Source organism: Macrobrachium rosenbergii, chromosome 40 (assembly GCF_040412425.1).
Source record: "Macrobrachium rosenbergii isolate ZJJX-2024 chromosome 40, ASM4041242v1, whole genome shotgun sequence".
NCBI lineage: Eukaryota > Metazoa > Arthropoda > Malacostraca > Decapoda > Palaemonidae > Macrobrachium > Macrobrachium rosenbergii.
Window position 1 is genome coordinate 4389125 of NC_089780.1, and position 19981 is coordinate 4409105.

The 19981-nt window shown below is 43.5% G+C and overlaps 1 protein-coding gene across 5 annotated transcripts in view; it reads right to left on the reverse strand.

Annotated features, from left to right (window-relative positions):
• uri (unconventional prefoldin RPB5 interactor) overlaps positions 1-19981 on the reverse strand; it is a 203857-nt gene that overhangs the window by 120673 nt on the left and 63203 nt on the right. For all 5 annotated transcript variants that reach the window (XM_067082933.1, XM_067082930.1, XM_067082931.1 and 2 more), the window contains exon 4: positions 9776-9917. In XM_067082933.1, coding sequence (XP_066939034.1) covers positions 9776-9917 — 142 coding nt within the window. The remainder of the gene's footprint in view (positions 1-9775; positions 9918-19981) is intronic.

A 19981-nucleotide genomic window follows, 5' to 3' on the forward strand; every position in this document is an offset into this window, starting at 1 on the left:
CAAAACCATCCCTTTCAAAGTAGGCAAAGACGCTCATACCGGGAGAAGGAAAAGCAATTCCTGGGATGCTATTAATGGCAAAGGAAAAGGTGGGGGCCATTAAGAATGGTATGGTCAGGAGTTGTCTTCTACAGCATCACATGCAATGGAAGTCCTCCACTTAGGGACAGAGTATTACCCTAAATAGGCTAGGCTGGAATGGTCCCATCCATCCCCCACCACTTCAAAGAGGGTTTTTCCAATAACCAGACCCCTCTTGGGAAGATACGTGCAAGAGGCCCTTTTAAAAGGAGCCATAGAGAAACATACGTATATTTGCCACCAAGCACGTCTCTTCAGTGTCCCCAAGAAGGATTCCTCTGAACGGAGAGTGATCCTCGACCTATCAAAATTACACAAACACATTGTTTGCCACAGTTTCTGGATGACAGCTGTTTCCAAAGTACGTTCACGGTCATTCTGCAAGGGACCTGGACGTTGCTACAGATCTGAAAGATGCATACTGACATGCGCCCATTCTTAGGGTTCCTGATAGGGAAAGTTACCATACAGATTCAAGGTAATGGCCCTTTTTGTTAAATATTACCTCAAGAATCTTTACAAAATTGACAACAGTAGTTGTCAGGGAACTCAAAAAAGAAGGAATTCAACTGGTAGTCTACCTAGACGATTGGGTAATCTGGGGGTCCACCAGAGAAGAGTGCTTACAAAGCCTAAGAGCGGTAGTCGACAGGCTCCAAGCAAAAGGCTTTCTAATATTTTGGAACAAATCCTGCCTTACACACAGCAGACACTTTCAGTGGCTAGGACTTTTGGGATACTCTTCACGCCAGTTGTCTTTCCCCATCAATACTCAAAACAGAAGGAAGGACGGAATTGAAAAGGTTCCTTGCACAGCCCAGCATTTCGAGACATCAGTTGGAGCGTACAATGGGCCTGTCACAGTTCACATCTGTGGGAGACCCAATTCTCAGATTGCAACTAAAAAATGTAAACAAATTCTGACTATCACATGCCAGAAAAAATGACCAGACTGACTTCAATAAAGGAGTCAAAAGTTGGGGAAATATTCCAGCAGTGAACCTGGACGGGGTTTCTGGCAAAAAAGGTCACCCTGAACCCTCCAACTATACAAGTGATAATACACATGGATGCCTCCTTCATAGGTTGGGGAGGCCATCGGGAGGATTGTCAGGTAGCAGGGAGGTGGTCACCTACTCTGAGGAAGTGTAATATCAACTTTCTGGAGCTAATGGCTGCCTTCCTACTGAAACCTCCAAAAGAGGGACACACATTTTGTTGGTCCTAGATAACAGGACTAGTGTCCTGCATCAAGAGGTTGGGCTTGCGTTCATCTCCTCTCCATGAAGTATTTCCGCCCATCCCGCGAATAATTTACAGTATAGATAAGTTCCACAAAATTCCATGAATCACAGAGTCTGCAAATTGTGAGAACGCAAATCCTGGGGTGAAGGAGACACATGGTGAAATGCTTCACAATGATGCAGAAGAGTAGGAGGAGGAGTAAGAAAAATGCAATTTCTATCTGATCCTGACTTGAATCTTGCTTCCCCTCTTGTAAAAAGCTAGGTTTATTGTTGATATTGTCGAAGGAGCTGTGATTGGTAGTAGGGAAGTGGTTTTCTTGACTGCTGGATGACAACAAACCCTTTGATCTGCAGATCAGATGGTTACCTTAATCCAAAGCACCACAAGCAAGCTGCAACCACAGCAGCTGGAATATATAAATTTTCATAATCAAATTTATTATTTGGATACTTACCTACTGTTAAAGGTAGCTTATATCTCTGAGCCAATACGTGAGTCGGCATTCAAACAAAAGATATCGAATGGCTTACCCCCGGATGACTGTCTAGTACACCTGTTCTCCACCAGGTGTGTCACAAATATTTTAGCTTGTCAGAATTCTTGACAGCCCACTACGTTGTGGGGAGGTTGGGTAGCGTCTACTTTAACAGTACGTAAGCATCCAAATAATAAAATTTATTAAGAAAATTTATATTAACTGGGATGAATCTTACCTACTGTTAGAGATAGCTTATTCCCTCATCGAGAAGAGGATGGTGTGTAGTCCAGCTAGACAAAATCTGCTCACATAGTCAAGCTAAAGGTTTCTTACATGAAATCTAAAACATTCTTAACTGATCTACAGTCCTTTCAGGACCTTACTACTGTTAGAAGTTGGATTCCATTCAGGAAGCAAGGTTCTTGTATGTGAGCAGCGAGGAGCAGCCTTGTGGAGAAAACTGTTTCAATTCAGCCACAATGAAACAGAAATGGCATGAAGGGACCCTTGTGCCTGGGTCTGAAAGCCCCCAAAAATGAGTCACTTAAAATTAAATACCTTTATGATATACAGATACATTACTATGGTACACAATATATGTACCTTCATGCTCCCTTAAACATCCAAACCCAGGATTCAAAACAAAAAGCCTAAAAGACTGCTCTTCCTTCGGTTCAGGAAAAGACTTTACCCGCTAATAGTAGTGGACTAAGGGCCTTGCTGTTTTCAGATGCAATTCTGCACACTTAAGGTAGTGAGCGGCAAAAACTGAATTGCACATCTACTGTGTTGTATTAATCACACCCTCAAGCAACAAATTTGTCATAAAACTAAATGAAGTCACAACTGCCTTAAATTATGAATGTTTACCTTCAATAAAGGTACAAAGTAAAAGCTAGTTTCTCATACCCTAGCCTATTAAATACATCACAGGGAACATCTTGTTCTTTGACAAACATTCTAGGCTTCTCAAACCACAAAACAAAGGTTGACTTTGCCTCTTCTAGGCTTAACCTTTGACAAAGAGGCTTTGGGTTTTCTAAACCACAAAACAAAAGGCTAACTTTGCCTCTTCCAGGCCTAACCTAGCTAAACAAATTTTAATTGTCCCAACAGGACAAAGAAGTGTTTCCTCTTTTTTTCCCATCAAAGAGGTTAAATCTGAAATTATTACAGTTCTCTGAAAAACTTAAGCCTTAGCATCAGCTTCAGTTCTAAGGCACATAAGATAAAACAGCATTCACTCTATAACAGCCTTGAGGAGAGTGCTTGCAATAAACTTACTCTTTTAAATGCCAATAGTGCTAACAAAATGTGTTTCACAGTTAGTACTTTAATGGAACTCATTCCAGAGGCTTGAAAGGATCTGCAGATAAATTTTAGAACTATGTCTAAATTCCAGAGAGATACTGACACTGAGTTCTAGGGGCTTCAATCTCAACTGATCTGAACACCTTAAGGTGCTTATCCTTAGCTAAATCCAATTACACATGATGCAATACCAAGGAAAGCATGGAACTATACCCCCCGAAAGTAGAGAGCAAAAAACTCTTCCTATACCTAAGAAAGCAGAGAAACTTTGATGTCTACAGGGGTGCTGAAAATTCCTCAAAAGCAGCACCTGGAGCAATACATAAACCTTTCCTTCTGATACAAGGCCACGGCTGTTACTCCACTTGATTAAGGGTAAAATCTGAGATACCTTTGAAAACCCCCTTACTGGGAGGAGGTGGCTGAGCATCTCCAAGCAGTTAAGCATGGGATGCGGAAGTTAGTGGAACTGCATGGAATTTGGTAGTTTGGGTCAATACTCCTTAATGGAAGAATACAAGGGACATCCACCGAGAGAGCTAGAAAGTTCGAAAATCATTCCCTCTGAGGCTACTAGGGATCTATGGGAGTCATTAGTGATTCTTGTACTCAACAGTGTTCAATACTTTCCTTAGAGTAGACAAGGGGGAAGGCAAATGAGTCTGATTCAGGCCAAGCCTGAAAAAATGCATCCATGCTCAAGCCTGAGGGCCCTCAAAGGAGTAGTAGTAGGGTAGTCATTCCTGTTCTTCTGCATGCTAATAAGTTCATGTTTGAGCACTCCTCCAATTCCACAGCGGCTGCTGAACTCATGGATGTAATGACCACTCCATAGGCAGGCTTGTTCTCATTGAATCCTCAAATGCCAAAAACACTTTTCTTTTGCAGGATGAACCGGAGAGCCAGCATTATGTTGTTCATTTTTGCCAAAGGAAGCAGTCTTTCTGGTATGACCCTTTGTTTTGTGTTACAAGACAGAGTGTAACGACCCGAGTGGGTCGTTATGCAGGTTCTTTAATATACTCAGGACGGGGCTGTCATGACTGACGGCAGATGCAACAAACAAAGGAGGGGAAAACAACAAAAATAATACAATGAGCTCAAAATTAATTTATTTACAATATTTACAAGTGAGTCAGGTCTGGCAAAAAGATAAAAAACATAAGTACAATAAAGGCCAAAAGGCAGCACTAAACAAAATCAAGTTAAACAATTAACTTTATAAACAAAAAGTAGCTTTAAACAAAAAAGAGGCAAAAATAAACAGCAGCAGGCAGAAGAAAAAAAAAAACCAAACATACGTCCTCCATCGGGTCACCAAGACAGCCCTCAGCTGCACAACAGGGACAAGACCCCACAAACCAGAATACCCCGATGGAGACGTCAGGACAGCCTCACGCTGTCATCAAAGATGAGCAGCTCGTGGTCACACGACTACTCATGGTCACACTCCACCTCTCGACGTGCTCCACCGTAGGCGTGCTCCAATTTGCTGCTCAAAAACTCGACCAACGTCGACTCCAAAAACTGCCTGCTGCTGCTGCGCTGCCACTACTCTCGCTGCCCTACCAGACCCGACTGGCGAAAGAAAAACGGCAGCTCACCGACGAGAACATCAAAACAAAAAAAACTTGAAGGTAAGGAGGCAGCAATCCACAAAAGGGAACGAGCGGGGAACCAGCAGTTCCCGCAAAACCATCACTTAACGTGACACCTTCCCACCTAAAAGAAAAAAAAAAAAAAGATTTTTTTTTTTTTTTTTTTTTACACTCATGATCCCCTCCAATGCTGTAACAACCCCGCCAGCCAAAACAGAGCCGCCCTGTCACAGTCGCCATTGTAACGACCCGAGTGGGTCGTTATGCAGGTTCTTTAATATACTCAGGACGGGGCTGTCATGACTGACGGCAGATGCAACAAACAAAGGAGGGGAAAACAACAAAAATAATATAATGAGCTCAAAATTAATTTATTTACAATATTTACAAGTGAGTCAGGTCTGGCAAAAAGATAAAAAACATAAGTACAATAAAGGCCAAAAGGCAGCACTAAACAAAATCAAGTTAAACAATTAACTTTATAAACAAAAAGTAGCTTTAAACAAAAAGAGGCAAAAATAAACAGCAGCAGGCAGAAGAAAAAAAACCAAACATACGTCCTCCATCGGGTCACCAAGACAGCCCTCAGCTGCACAACAGGGACAAGACCCCACAAACCAGAATACCCCGATGGAGACGTCAGGACAGCCTCACGCTGTCATCAAAGATGAGCAGCTCGTGGTCACACGACTACTCATGGTCACACTCCACCTCGACGTGCTCCCGCCGTGGCGTGCTCCAATTTGCTGCTCAAAAACTCAACCAACGTCGACTCCAAAAACTGCCTGCTGCTGCTGCCGCTGCCGCTACTCTCGCTGCCCTACCAGACCCGACTGGCAAAAGAAAAACGGCAGCTCACCGACGAGAACATCAAAACAAAAAAAACTTGAAGGTAAGGAGGCAGCAATCCACAAAAGGGAACGAGCGGGGAACCAGCAGTTCCCGCAAAACCATCACTTAACGTGACACAGAGGAAAAAAAAAACTGGATGTATGTTTAAGATTAACTTATTAATGCAAGGTTTCGGTGTCTCTCCTACAGAACCTGGCAACAATGATGGTCCTTGATTACTTACAAGTTTAATGAACATTTGCTGTAGGTTGCAATTGGAGACCACACTATAACTGCGCCTGATTATTTTGACAAATTATACAGTAAGGCCATGTTTACCAACATAAAAAAAGCCATTAACATTAATGAAGGTTCCTTAAGAGCTAAAATTCTTCAAGAAGAAGCCAGAAGTGCCTACTTGCTTTATGACAGAAAAGCCTGCAAATTGCAAACGTATACCCCCATCCCCAGATAAAGAATAGAATGAAGAGTTAGGGAAGTCTACAGAAAATCATAATCCATAGAGAATGAGCCAGGTGAAGCAACAGATTCTTGGCCTTCGGACCACAATAAACCCCACATATTCACAGGGGATGCGTTCCAGACAACCCCCACCCCCTCCCTGCGAATAGTTAAAATCCACAGATATTTGCTAACTCCCCCTCCCCCCTCTAAAAATGTTTATAACTGCCTATCTTGAAAGTTCAAATAACAAATGTATACTTGAAGTATCATCCTACATCAAATATACTTTAACTTATTATCCCATTACTGTATTAATCTTTGAAATTATATTATTAATATCATTTCAAAGTCATCTTAAACATTAGTACTGTACCCTTAAAAATATATACATATGTATTTCTAAGCCTTCCAGCCAAAACACAGAGAAAGAGAGTTACCTCTATGACTTATAATTCAACAAGGCTGGCTGGTGAGAGAGAGAGAGAGAGAGAGAGAGAGAGAGAGAGAGAGAGAGAGAGAGAGAGAGAGAGAGAGAGAGAGAGAGAGAGAGAGAGAGTTATTATTTTTTTAATGTTATTATTTAATATTATTACACTTTAATATTTGAAAATTAGTACGTACTGCAAATCATTATTTTATCATAAAATGTACCTTCCAAAAATGCTTACACTATCATCCTGAAACATTTACATATTTTAATATAATCTCAATAGTACTTTAATATAATTTTAATATTTCAGTATCAATTCTGAGCATCTATCTTCACTTTAATGAAGTTGGGTCTGTCCTGAATGGAGGGGAAAAAACCAGTTTCTCTCTCTCTTTGAGTTACGTATTATTTAATCTTTGAGAATTATTATTATTATTATTTTATTAATATTTGAAAATTAGTAAATAATTTTCTTATCATAAAAACTTAGTCATGAAAATAACATCAAAATACACCAATTAGTGAATATTTCCTGACGAAAAAGTCCGCAAATTGCCGAATTTTTCGAGAAAATAATTTATAGATATCTTTCGCAGAAAATCCTGCGAATTGTGAGAATGTGAATATGGGGGGTTTACTGTACCATCAACAGAGTTAGCCAATTTGAACCACTTGACTTAGCAGAAAAGAATTCCTGCTCCTAAAAGATGACACCGTCTGCCTATGGGAAACAAATTCATTGTGAGTACTTTGTAGGGTCCCACACCGATCCACACACTGGCTGTCTTACCTGGCAGGCTGATCTCCTCATAACGAGCATCTCCTGACATACTCGCCAAGCACACGCATACAAGAAAACACAGCAGATGTCACGCATCCCTTGTACATGTATTATCATTCATATCAATTCTATGTTAAATGTATCACTCTTAGTACAAGCATTACAATGTCAGCTTTCCAGCAACATGTATCATCACTTCATTCATGTCTTGTAATGTATATTGATTTACATGCATCTTTCCATCCTCCAACAAACGCAGCTGATTGTACTCTGACCTCTGTTTTGTTCGCCTTGTGTCAGGCACTACATTTCTACTTGCAAGAGCTATTGACCTGTTTCTGTTGTGTGAATAAATTATTAAGTTTTGAACGCTGCCTCTAACTTGCACATGCCCCCGCACATTGGTGACCATGGAGATGACCAGCACAACCAGCCACAACGATGACAGCCTCTCCTGCAACACTGTCACTGCCACCTCCATATGCCTGCTGCCCTTCACTTCCCACAACCAGGAAGATTGTACCAGGAAGCTTGGTTCTTCAGGGAGGAAACAATCTTCCAGTCAAAGAAAATCACCTCCTCAGCACGTAAGCAGACACCATCTTCGAATTTCTACCTGACGACATCTTCAAGCAGGTAGCAGAATGGCTCACAGAACTCCAGACCTGTCACCTATGAAGTGCAGAAAAACCAGCTGAAGTCATCCTTCAGCATGCCACCTGCCATAAGTCAAGAAATTCCTTGGGGCAGCCATAGGAGACGAGAGGCCGTTGCACATCTACAAGAAGTTACATCGGCTGGTAACACTACCCGCCAAAAACAGTGAACCCGAATCAACCCTGGACCTTGTGAGAGAGGTCCTACTTACAAAACTACCCCACCAAACTGTAGAGGCCATTCCCAACGCCTCAATCATGCAGCAGCAGCACAACGGTCGCAGCAAGCACCAGACACAGAATTTGACAGTGACCCAGGCGGACCAGCCGCCCCTATGACACGTGAGAAGGCTTCCTGTCCTATCTCACCTCCTTGTTTAATGTATATTGCAATGGTACAGTATGTCAGCAAAATGCCAGGGAGAAAAATGACATGTCAGGTATGTGAGAAGGCTTGCTATCTCACCTCCTTGTTTACTGTGTACTGTATTGTAATGGTACAGTATATCAGCCAAATGCCAGGGAGAAAAATGAAACTTAATACAAAATATCAAATGCTTTCAAGCACTTAACTTTTCAACACTTTCATGGTACAGACATCAGAGAAAATGGAAGGAAACTACAGTATGTCAAATCACACTTTCTGACCTAACAGAAAAATTACTGAATGATCAACTGTCCGATATAATCAATAAAAAACTCATTCATTTATGAAAGCCACTACTCAACTATTGTTTTTACAAATTATACTCGATTCAATATTATACTTAATATGTTTCTTTTGCATTTTTTCATCCTATAGCACGCTTGGAATTATTTATATGAACTCATATAGCACTTTAAATATTTTCTACTTTTTCACAGTACAGTATTTGTCTTGTTTTAAGCAAACATCCAGTGATTTTCTGTGATGTCCCACAGAGAATTTTCTGCAATCAAAACATGAAATCTTATAAACAAAGCCAATCAGACAGCAAGAAGAATTCTTTATTAATAGACATCTAACGATACTACCACTCTAGAACACGACTGACACACCTAATGTCTTAAAAACTTATACAGAAATAAAATTACTAAGAAATCATAAAGCTAAATACAATATTATTTACATTAACAACAGACCTGCCAGCAGACCCAACAGAAAGTTTACCTATCTTCAAACTTAAATCACTTCAGCACCTTGAAAATGTGCACAGTATTAGGTAAATATGCAGAGGTGCGTGATACAGCTCAATTTTCATTTTTTCCAGTGTTTTACTGATAGTATATAGGTACTATGTGCTAATTGTTGCTTCTCAGTGGTAGAGTAAATGTGTTTACACCAGTTCATCAAGTTATCAATATTTATCATAGTACACAAGAGTAGGGTAGTTGAAGAAATTAGTCAGTTGGGAATTGCTGGAGTACTGTAGTAGATGCAATACATGGAAGGGTTGAAGCAAAAAATCATAAGTGTGAAGCCAATAACTTTTAGTACATTGAGTGTAACATGATGTACCTTGTAAACAATAATTACAGGGAAATTGTACTACATAAAATCTTCATTTCAGAAGGTATATTTTACTGCTACATGTTTTGCCAAAAATCACATAATTGGTGAATGTAAAATAAAAAAAACAACTGTCCAAGGTGTAATGGCTTGATTTTTACGGTACCAGCTTATAAAATATTTCAAGGAAGAAAACAGGGCGATTATTCTGACCACTGCTTTCATTTAACAACTGCAATCTATATGCTCTGCATTATCCTACCTTCTTTTTAGAACTTCACATTTAGTTATATGATGTTTATAGGAAGAAAGAAGTTTTTAGAATTTCATATTTAGTTATATGATGTTTATAGGAAGAAAGTAGTAAAGTGAAAACCCACAATCTCCAAAAACACAAGACAAATCACCTTTGACTCTTCTCTTCACAATCTCAGTGGCCTCTTTTGCACTCCTTTCAGCAAACCAGTTATCTCCAAGAAGGACTAAGATTTCATTTGTGTGGATCAAATGTCCTGGCATAAAAGCAAGGGGTCCAATAGGCACCATGACCTGGAAGAGACATATATATCATTGCACTTTACTAGAATCAAAAACTGTAAAAACATTATTCAGTTAGAATCTGAAGTATAGTACTGTGCTTCAGTCACCAATATTTGGATTATTACCTCAATTATTCACAAAAAGCAGAAAGGAGCATAGCTGGAGTCAAATGGATGCTCCACAGAACCTTTAGTACCATCTATGGTGTGCTGTGCAAGCAGTACCCTGAGACTACAACACTGACTAGTGTCTGAGTTTTCTTATAGGAAAAGCAATGTTACATCTAATATTGAACACCTGCAAGAGTTACAGCATGCAAGCCCATCAAATATATAAAAAATATATAAAACATAATGGGACACTGAATAACCCAACAGTGACTGACAGATGTATAAAAAGAAAGTTAGTACACATGCATCACCTTGGAGATACAAATTTTTGTTTTAAAAATAACAAATTTTAAAAGTAATTTGTATTTTTATTAGTTGTACAAACCAGAGCCTATTATATAGAAGTAGCTTTCAGCACAAGCTGGAATTGGTCACTGAAAAAACAGGTTCTGACGTAGGAAAAACTTATTTTTGGTAGTTGCTGTTGAGTCCCCAAGGAGTTACCTTCCTTGGTCTACAAGAGCTCCATGGTGACCAAACTAATATCAAAGAATTCTCTTCTAGTTGGTTTTTTGGCCCGGTATTGTGTTGTAATGATTAACATTATAACGCATGATGGAGTATATAATGGACTCAAAGATAAGAGGGCACTTTCCCTTATCTTCAGTGAAGCTGAACCCAGTTTTTCCAATGTCAAAAGAACCTGCAAGAAAGAGAAGTGACTATTGCACATGCGCATCCGCCCTCTTATTTACAACCGGGCCATTAAAAGACCAAGGAGCCATTACTCTCTGTTGGTCAATGCAGGTTGATCCCTTGCCCAAATCCCATGCCTTTTCGTCAGGGAAGTGGGAGGGTTTTGAGGACTCAACAGCAACTACCAAAAATTGGTTTTTCCTACGTCAAAACCTGTTTTTTTATAGCGTAGTCGCTGTCTCGTCCTCGAGGAGCTTTACAAAGAAATTGACAGGTGACGAAAAAGCCTTAAGCTCTCCCTTTTTAATCCCAACACCCCAAAGGAAATAACATTTCCGGTCCAAGGTCAAGTCACAGATTTCAAGTCCCATTCTTTATTCCAAATACTCTTCAGGTTTTGATACCAAGGAAAAAGAAACTATACACGAACTTATGTTTTAGGATGTAGTTCTACAGTGGCTTACCTAGGCATGCTGGGTTATATTGTAGTACTGTCACCCATCTCCCAGCGATAGTTACCATACTCACCATCAATATGACCCCTGGTTTTCTGGCACAGCACCTAGGGGTTAAGACTAACTATGCCACCTACTGATACACAGTGTGGTTGAATTTGTTCGAACTTGTGGCAATGATTTAACTGATGACCACCCTGTACATTTGGAGACTTCTTTGAAAGAGACATTTCCAAAGAAGGCCAAAGACGTACTTACTTTCCTAACATCATGTGACCTATGGAAAGAGTGTGGATTTCCCTTTTTAATGAGAAAAACACTACAGTCATTCTCAATCTTTTTAGGGAGAGTGGTTAACCTGGGAGGTACTGGGACTGATGTTACTGGGTTCTGGTCCAAACACAGATCTTGTTCTGAGAAAGGGTTAAATATCCGCTGCCGGAGTTCTGCCAGAAAGATATAATCTCCCCCTTCCTCAACCCTACTGAACCCTAGGACCCATCGAGACAGCTTAAAAGGAGCTGTTTCGTCCTTAAAACTTGCTGCCAGGAGCATACTACAAATCTTGCCCATATCTGGTGACCAAGCAAATTTTCCTTGTTTTTTACAAGGACTATGCTCATGGCAGGTGGTATGGGCCGTACCCACTGGCAAAACGTAAACTGAGCAATTTGCTACGGAACACTTGAACTGAGGATCCTGCCTAATGGCGGCCCTGTAGTGATGTAAAACAAGTTGTTATTAGAAGTAGTTAGTATTACTGTAATTGTTTTTGAAATGAGGGACACTTCTGTAGTTCCTCATATAGTCTCCAAGTTACAGGTTGAGGTTGGTTTTCATACCTGTATATGGTCGTACTACTTATACACTGTTAGTCCTTTAGCAACAGGTATGTGAAATTTTTTATTCTCATTGTCATGTCATTCAGACTAACTGCTATGAACTAGTTAAACTAACCCAAGCTACTGTTTTATATGGGTTAAGTTAAAGCTTCTAATATAATCTACATTAAGCTAAGAGGATTTTCTGAGTCCAGTCCCGTGTCAGCCGGTGAAATTCCATTACAGCACGAATTTCTAGGTATAACAATGCTAGATATACCAGAGAAAAAGAGCTTTCAGGAAAGCTGGGGTTACTACCCCCAGTCGATCGTCTTTTAGAAGACGTCGGTATAATGAAGGGTGAGTGAAATACCACTACCACGGAAATATACTCGAAAGATCTCTCCTTATCAAAACCCCCGTAAAAGAGCGGTGAGCCGTTACAGCTCCCACACTCAACACCCGCCAGGACGGCGACACCAGCGCCACCTACTTCATTCCATTTTCTAGCACGTGATACGTTCGTTTCTTTTGTGTGCTCGTCCCCTTTTTGGATTATTTTTCATCATCTACAATGGCATCGAGCACCTTTTCCATCTCTAAGTTAAGTACCATCTTCTTGTGGGGTTTTTGATCTGTTTTTGGCTGTTTTGGTCTCGTATTTTCATAAATATGGAGATCTTCTTATGACGCCACGGCGTCCCCCGTCAGCCATGTCGACCGCGAGGCGACTCCTTCTGTTCTTTCGGTTGGAGTTGTCTCCTCGTCGCTATAGATAGGTTTTAACCCTTGAATTCCTTCCTGGTGGTTCCTTGCGGTGGCTCCCCCTCCATTTTTAGTTTTTGTTTTGCATATAGGCCTATCGGCCTTTCTTAGGGTGATGCTCCGTCCAAGTACCCCCCGCCACCAGGTTGGGTTCATTTTCATTTTAGTCTCAATAGGCTATTATTTTATACTTGAAGATGGTGCTCTTCTTTTAGTTTTAGTATTTTTAATTAATTTTGTTTATTGTTTTTTGGTTGTGTGGTTTACCTCTAGTGGGCTTCCCCCCCGAGGTAGGCTACGCTCCCTATGAACGTAATTTTATTTTGATTGTTTTTTGTGTGATGGTTGTAGTGTGAGCTCCATCCCTTGCCCTGGGTGCGGAGATCAGGTTGAGGGAGTTTTGGTTGCTGTTTCCTCCGGGATCGTTTTACGGTGGTCAGAGTGAGCCCCTTAGTTCTCTTCCTCCAATATTGGGGGAATTGAGTTCTTTGGATGTGTTTCCTCTAGGCTAGTCGCCTACTTATCCTCTACTCGATCCTGGTTGACTCTCGGCACAAAATTTCTCTCCCTGTTGGTTCCTCCTCTCCTTTTACACCCCTTTCTCCTTCCTAACCTATACTAGGTTAGGTTTATATTAGGCTTCGCCTAGGAGGAGTTGGGGCTTGGGTTGTGTAGCTCCCTGGGTAGGCTACCCTTCCAAGTTCATTTGGAAGGAAGGATGCAGTTGAGTGGGTGTCATGTTCTCCTTGTCTCCTGTCCCCTTCCGGGTAGCCTGCTCCTCTTCACTACCCCCCCCTCCCCCCCCTCAGCTTTGCGACTCGTGCGGGTGACGCTAGATGGCGTTTTCTCCGAGTTCAGGGACTCCTCCTATTGGTAGAGGGATTCGCTCCCTCCCATACCGTTCCCAGCTTCGCTGTGGTGGGGTGGGTGGTTCGTTTGCTCGGCGTGTTGAATCCTTTCTCATACCTCATCATCTCCCCATCGGGACTCACAGTGGTTAGGGTGAAATGTGTGGCCCCACCGTATGTTATGAACATAGAACACTTACCCGTTTTGTTTCTCCGGCGGGGAGGTGATGGTGGGAAGTTTCTATGTCACGCAAGCGTAACGGACTCCTCCAGTCTCCGGAGTATTACCATCACTTGTTATTTTTATTATTGATGATTATTATTATTTTTTTGTTTTAGACCATATATATACGTGAATCCGGTCCTACACCCGGGGGCTCCGCCGTTATTTTTCTGGCAGCCCTTATGGTTGGTTCCTGGTTTCTCGTTCCTTCATTCCCCGGAGTCTTCCGGGGTCTGAATCCTTACCTTCCACTCTGTGCATTTAAAGCTTATTGGCCCAGTTTATAATAGGGAGTTCTTCTACACCGGAGTATTCCGGTTGCAGTTGAGTTTCCCGGCCTTGCTGACTTTATTTTGCTTAGAGTGTGAGGTTCATGTACTTTTACCTTTGCAGACTGTTCGCTGTGAGGAGCGGGTGTACCGCCTCCCTTCAACAACCCCTACGGACACATAGTGTGCGGACCCACGCTGGTTGTGCGGTCCGACTTGACGACCTGGTTGTTTGGCACCCGATGGTTGTGAGGTTTGCTTTGCTCTCTGCTCAACCATCCAGGATGAGTCGGTAAGTGACAGTCTTCTTTCCTCCGGTCCATGCTCCTCATGCGGTATATTGTTTATATTCTCGGTCTGACTTTTCATTCCTGACTAACTGCAGGTTTCCTTGCAGGCGGACGAAGCTTCAAGAAGTCTGCCTTGGAATCCCTCCGGGCCTGGGTGGCTGGGTTCAGCAGGAATGTTCCGTCCGGGAAGCCCTACGTCCTCGACGCCAGGTTGAGGACTTGCTTTACCCCGGCGCACGGGTGGCGGCTGCAGTGCCAGAAGAACTTGCCACCCTATCATTCAACAAATCCGGGATGCGACCCAGCCACCTCAAGTGGACATCATATGCGCCGAGGTCTCGGAGGATGTTGCCACCCTAAATCTCGACCTGGAACCGATGAATACGGAGCAGGACCAGGTGGTAAGTGGTGAGGTAAGTGAGGATGTTGGGGCGGGCCCCCCTTTGTTTGACTCCCCTGCTTCATCAGTTTCTTCGTTTGCAGGTTTTGTGAAGTCTTCCTCTTTGGGTGATAGAGCTCCGTCTGCTATCCCCAAGTTGAAGACTTCATGGAAGGCGAAGGGCTACAAGTCCTCGACTTCCAAGAAGGCATCGCCCTTCCCCCCGTCGAAGGCTAAGGTTTCAGGACCGGTAGCCTCCGGGAGTAAATCTAGTTCCTCCGGCTAAGGCGCGAGTAAGAGGGCTGCAAAACCAAGCCCTCCTCGCCAACCTTTTTGATCATAAGCCCTTGCCACTGAACTGTACAAAAAGTTCACAGAGGACCTAGATTCTAGGTTTGAAAAGATCTCGGATAAGTTTGCCAACTATGACAACATACTGGCAGGTTTGGCTCGCCAACCTAAGGCAGAACTGCAGTATTCTATCCCCGACACTGCGGACCTCCGCCGTTTGATGTCGGTAACCCTTGGCGGTTCGACTCCGGGCCATCCAACATGATGGCAAACTTACCTAGACGGTCTGGGCACGAGACGGTTGGAGGAATTGGAGTTCTTCCCCGATCTCTTGCCTCCTTATCCTGGCCGTAAGGCTCACTGAAGAAGCCTGGATTGGTCAGACAAGGTACCTAGGAGACTGTCATCATCCCTAGGGACCAGGCTCAGTCGGCTCTCCTGCGCACTCTGACGGAGTGGCAGGCAGTGAACACGAAATTGACCCCTTTCAAGGGCAATTTTACGATGTTCACCCTGGGAGAAGACCTTCCCACTCCTTGCATGGACAAAGTTGCTCTGGCTACGGCCCGAGCATGCTTTGAAGGTAATCCCCTTTCCTCAATTAAGGGAAACAGATCCTACTTCCTGGTATTCCCAGGAAGTAATGAGTTCTGGGTGGACGCCCCGTCCACTTTCACTGTAGGCAAGCTGGACCCTCTTTGCGCTTCCACGCAGTTTAGTGAACAGCTCCCTAAGCTGCCGGAATCTTTGTTGAAAGGCGGAGTTTGAGGCCCGGACTAAGTTAGCCGGTCCTTGAGCTCCGGCTGTCTTACAGAGGCTACTGCCGTCTCCCGGCTCAGACGAACCCTTTTTCCAGGTCCTAGCTAAGTCTTTCCTGGCGAGCTTCCAGTCAGACTTACATGAGTTTATTATGGCTAGACTGGAGTGCAGAAAATTTATTTTTACTGACGCTACTATCCGCCACGAGAGCCTAACAAGCTCATTAAAAGCTCGATCTGGGGACCTAACCTCTTCCCTGAAGAAGAGGTTACATCCGTCATGTCTGAGGCTACACGGGCCAATCAGAGTCTGCGCTCGTGGGGGAATTCCCACTTATAAGCGCAAGACCCCAGAATCGGCCGGCCCCAGACGAGAGGAGGCAAAAGGTTCAGGAGACACAAGAGGCCCCCATCAGGCGGTGGTTCAAGCCGTCCCGGTCTCGGCAGTGGCACAGCCATCTACCTCTAAGACCCAACCCCAACAGTACGTGTTGGTCCAACCAGCGGCGCCCTCTTATGTATCCTCACCAGCATACAACCCTACATATGAGGGCCGTGGATTTTTTCATGGCCTCAATAGGGTTGCAAGGGGAGGAAGGGGCAAGGCCCCCCACAGAGGAAGGCCCAACACCACCCCAAGAGGAAGACCTGGACGTGGTAGAGGGGAACAAACCCGCTCCCTCCCACTGAGAGAACGCAGGTAGGCGGTCGCCTGTATTGGTTCAGGGACCAATGGACCTTCAGCCCTTGGGCACACAGCATTGTGTCCAAGGGACTGGGGTGGAGCTGGATCAAGAACCCTCCCCCTCTAAACAGATTTTACCAGCCACCCACATCAATCCTACAGGATTATGTAACAGAATTGCTCAACAAACGAGCAATAAAGAAAGCAAGGCACCTAAAGTTTCAAGGCAGGCTATTCACTGTTCCCAAAAAAGAATCCGATCAGCAAAGAGTGATCCTGGATCTGTCGCGTCTAAATCTCTACATAAAATGCGACAAGTTTCGCATGCTTACGGTAGCTCAGGTACGGACTCTACTTCCGCGTGGAGCCGTCACCAACTCTATCGATCTTTCAGACGCTTATTATCACGTCCCGGTTGCGCGGAACTTCTCTCAGTTCCTCGGTTTCAGACTCGGGAATCAAGCCTACTCCTTCAGGGTCATGCCCTTCGGTCTGAACATTGCACCCAGGATATTCACCAAGCTGGCGGACACGGTAGTACAGCAGCTCCGGTCCCAAGGAATTTCCCTAGCAGCGTACCTGGACGATTGGATAATCTGGGCTCCAACTGTTCCGGAGTGTCAAGAAGCCACGTCCATAGTCACCAATTTCCTAGAGTCATTGGGTTTTCAGCTGAACAGAGAGAAGTCCCGCCTGACTCGGAGTCTCGGTTTCAGTGGCTGGGTCTTCAGTGGGATCTGTCCTCCCACACGTTATCTCTCCCGCCTCCCAAGAGGAAAGAGATAGCATCTCTCACCAAGAGGTTTCTCAAAAATCCGTCGGCATCCCGTCGGTCCCAAGAAAGAGTCTCGGGTCCCTTCAATTTGCCTCAGTGACAGACCTGCTCTTGAAAGCCAAATTAAAAGACATAAACAGAGTGTGGCGGAGTCGAGCAAACACCAAGCTCAGGGACAAGGTCTCCTCTATCCTCGAATCTTAAAGACAAGACTGCGGCCTTGGACCACAGTCAAGGGCCTGTCCAAAACAGTTCCACTTCAATTTCCCCCTCCGGCACTAGTTATCCACACAGACGCTTCTTTAAGCGGCTGGGGGATATTCACCAAAACAGAAAGTACAAGGAACGTGGTCCACAATGTTTCAGCAGTTCCATATAAACACCCTGGAAGCCATGGCGGTCTTTCTAACGCTGAAGAAAATCCGCCCTCCCAATCGGATTCATATCAGGTTGGTGTTAGACAGCGCAGTGGTAGTTCATTGCATCAACAGGGGCGGCTCCAAACCAGGTCGAGTAAACCAAGTAATGGTAGCTATCTTCTCCCTGGCGAACAAGCACGGTTGGCACCTGTCAGCCACCCATCTAGCAGGAGTCCGGAACGTGGTGGCGGATTCCCTGTCCAGGACTACCCCGTTGGAGACGGAGTGGTCCCTGGATGCGGAATCTTTCAAATGGGTTTGCTGCCGGATTCCGGGACTCCAAGTGGATCTGTTCGCAACGGAGAGCAACTTCAAGCTCCCCTGTTACGTAGCCCCCAACCTGGATCCTCAGGCGTTCGCCACAGACACAATGACAGTAGATTGGAACAATTGGGAGAAGATTTATCTGTTCCCTCCAATAAATTTACTGCTGAAAGTATTACACAAACTCAGGACATTCATAGGTCAACCAGCCCTAATAGCCCCTATTGGCCGAAGAGCAATTGGTTCCCTCTCCTTCAGGAACTGGGATTACGGAGTCTTTCGGATTCCCAAGCCCATTCTGACCCAGACAGTACAAACCAAGACTGTGTCAGCTTCCTCAAGGATTCAAAATGCCCTAGTTTTATGGACTTTATAAAGTTCGCAGCCCAAAAAGGAGCGAACATTGACCCTGTCAATACTCTGTTTTTAGAATCAGATAAAAGAGATTCTACTATTAGACAATATGACTCAGCAGTCAAAAAATTAGCCTCCTTCCTGAAAGCATCTGAAGCCAAAATTATGACGACTAATTTAGGAGTTTCCTTCTTTAGGTCACTGTTTGAGAAAGGTCTGGCTCCCGCCACTATTACCACAGTCAAGTCGGCATTGAAGAAAGTATTTCTTCTGGCTTTAAAATCGACCTTACAGATTCCTATTTTTCATCCATCCCCAGAGCATGCGCTGCGTCTGAGACCAGTATCACGTCCACATTCGGTTACTTGGTTTCTCAATGACGTCCTTAAGTTAGCATCAGAGTTGGATAACTCCCATTGCTCTTATCAGGATCTGTTAAGGAAAACCTTATTTTTAATTAGTTTGGCTTCAGGTGCTAGAATCTCAGAGCTGTCAGCTCTCACTAGAGGTGATAATTTTGTTAACTTCCTCCCATCCGGAGAAGTCCTCCTTTCCCCTGACCCTAGATTTTTAGCTAAGAAACGAAGACCCACAGGACAGGTGGTCTCCTTGGAAGGTGGTGCCCCTTCCTCAAGATCAATCTTTATGTCCAGTTTATACACTTAAATCTTACCTCTTAAGAACTCCACAGAGTGAGTCGGGTCCTCTTTTTATCAGGGAGAAAGGTGGTACTCTTTCTCTTAATGGTATAAGGCAACAAATTCTGTATTTCATTAAACAAGCCAACCCAGACTCAGTTCCTAAAGTTCATGATATTCGAGCAGTGGCTACTTCTATTAATTACTTTCATAATATGGACTTTTCAGAGTTATCCAAATATACGGGTTGGAAATCACCTCTAGTGTTTAAACGCCACTATTTAAAATCACTCGAAGCCCTGAAATATTCTACTATAGCAGTGGGAAGTGTCATCTCCCCACCTTAAATAATCATATCCTTTCCTTTTCCCCCCCGCCCGCCTACCTCATTTGCTTCTCTGCTTATTCTCCTGGTTGTTTATGCCTCACTGCCTAGCCCCTCATATTGATATAATTGTATCTACTGATGGAAAAGTGTAATCTGACTAGCCATAATTGTTTCGCTTGCGGGGTACTGGACGGTTTTTATTTGGCTCCACGTACCCCAGACATTTGTGTGTGTTAAATTCATTAGTCTTGTCTCTTACGTGTTTAGCCTAAGTTTACGTGTATAGTTTTAAGGTTGTTTTTGCTTGTTCTGTGCACATTTCATGTTTCACTACTTTTAAGTAATTTTAAGGTTTTTGACGATTTTTCCCCATCATACCGGGGACCTCCCATTGTTTTGTAGTGCTAAGTTTTTTGGTGTGCCTTAGAATTAAGATACCTTACTTTTAAGTATTCTTGCTTCATGAAAGAGATTGCTTGATTAAAATTATTTTCGTTACAATTTTGCTTTTTCTTCAGATTACCCCCCTTTTTTCCAGTAGTAGCAGTCTTGGCATGATTCTCTATCACTATTTCACCGGCTGACACGGGACTGGACTCAGAAAAGGGATTTTGACAGAGGAAAAATCTATTTCTGAGGAAGGTCCCGTGTCACCCGGTGACCCTCCCTGACAGGTCTAGTACTCCCCTCCCCTACTTGCACATG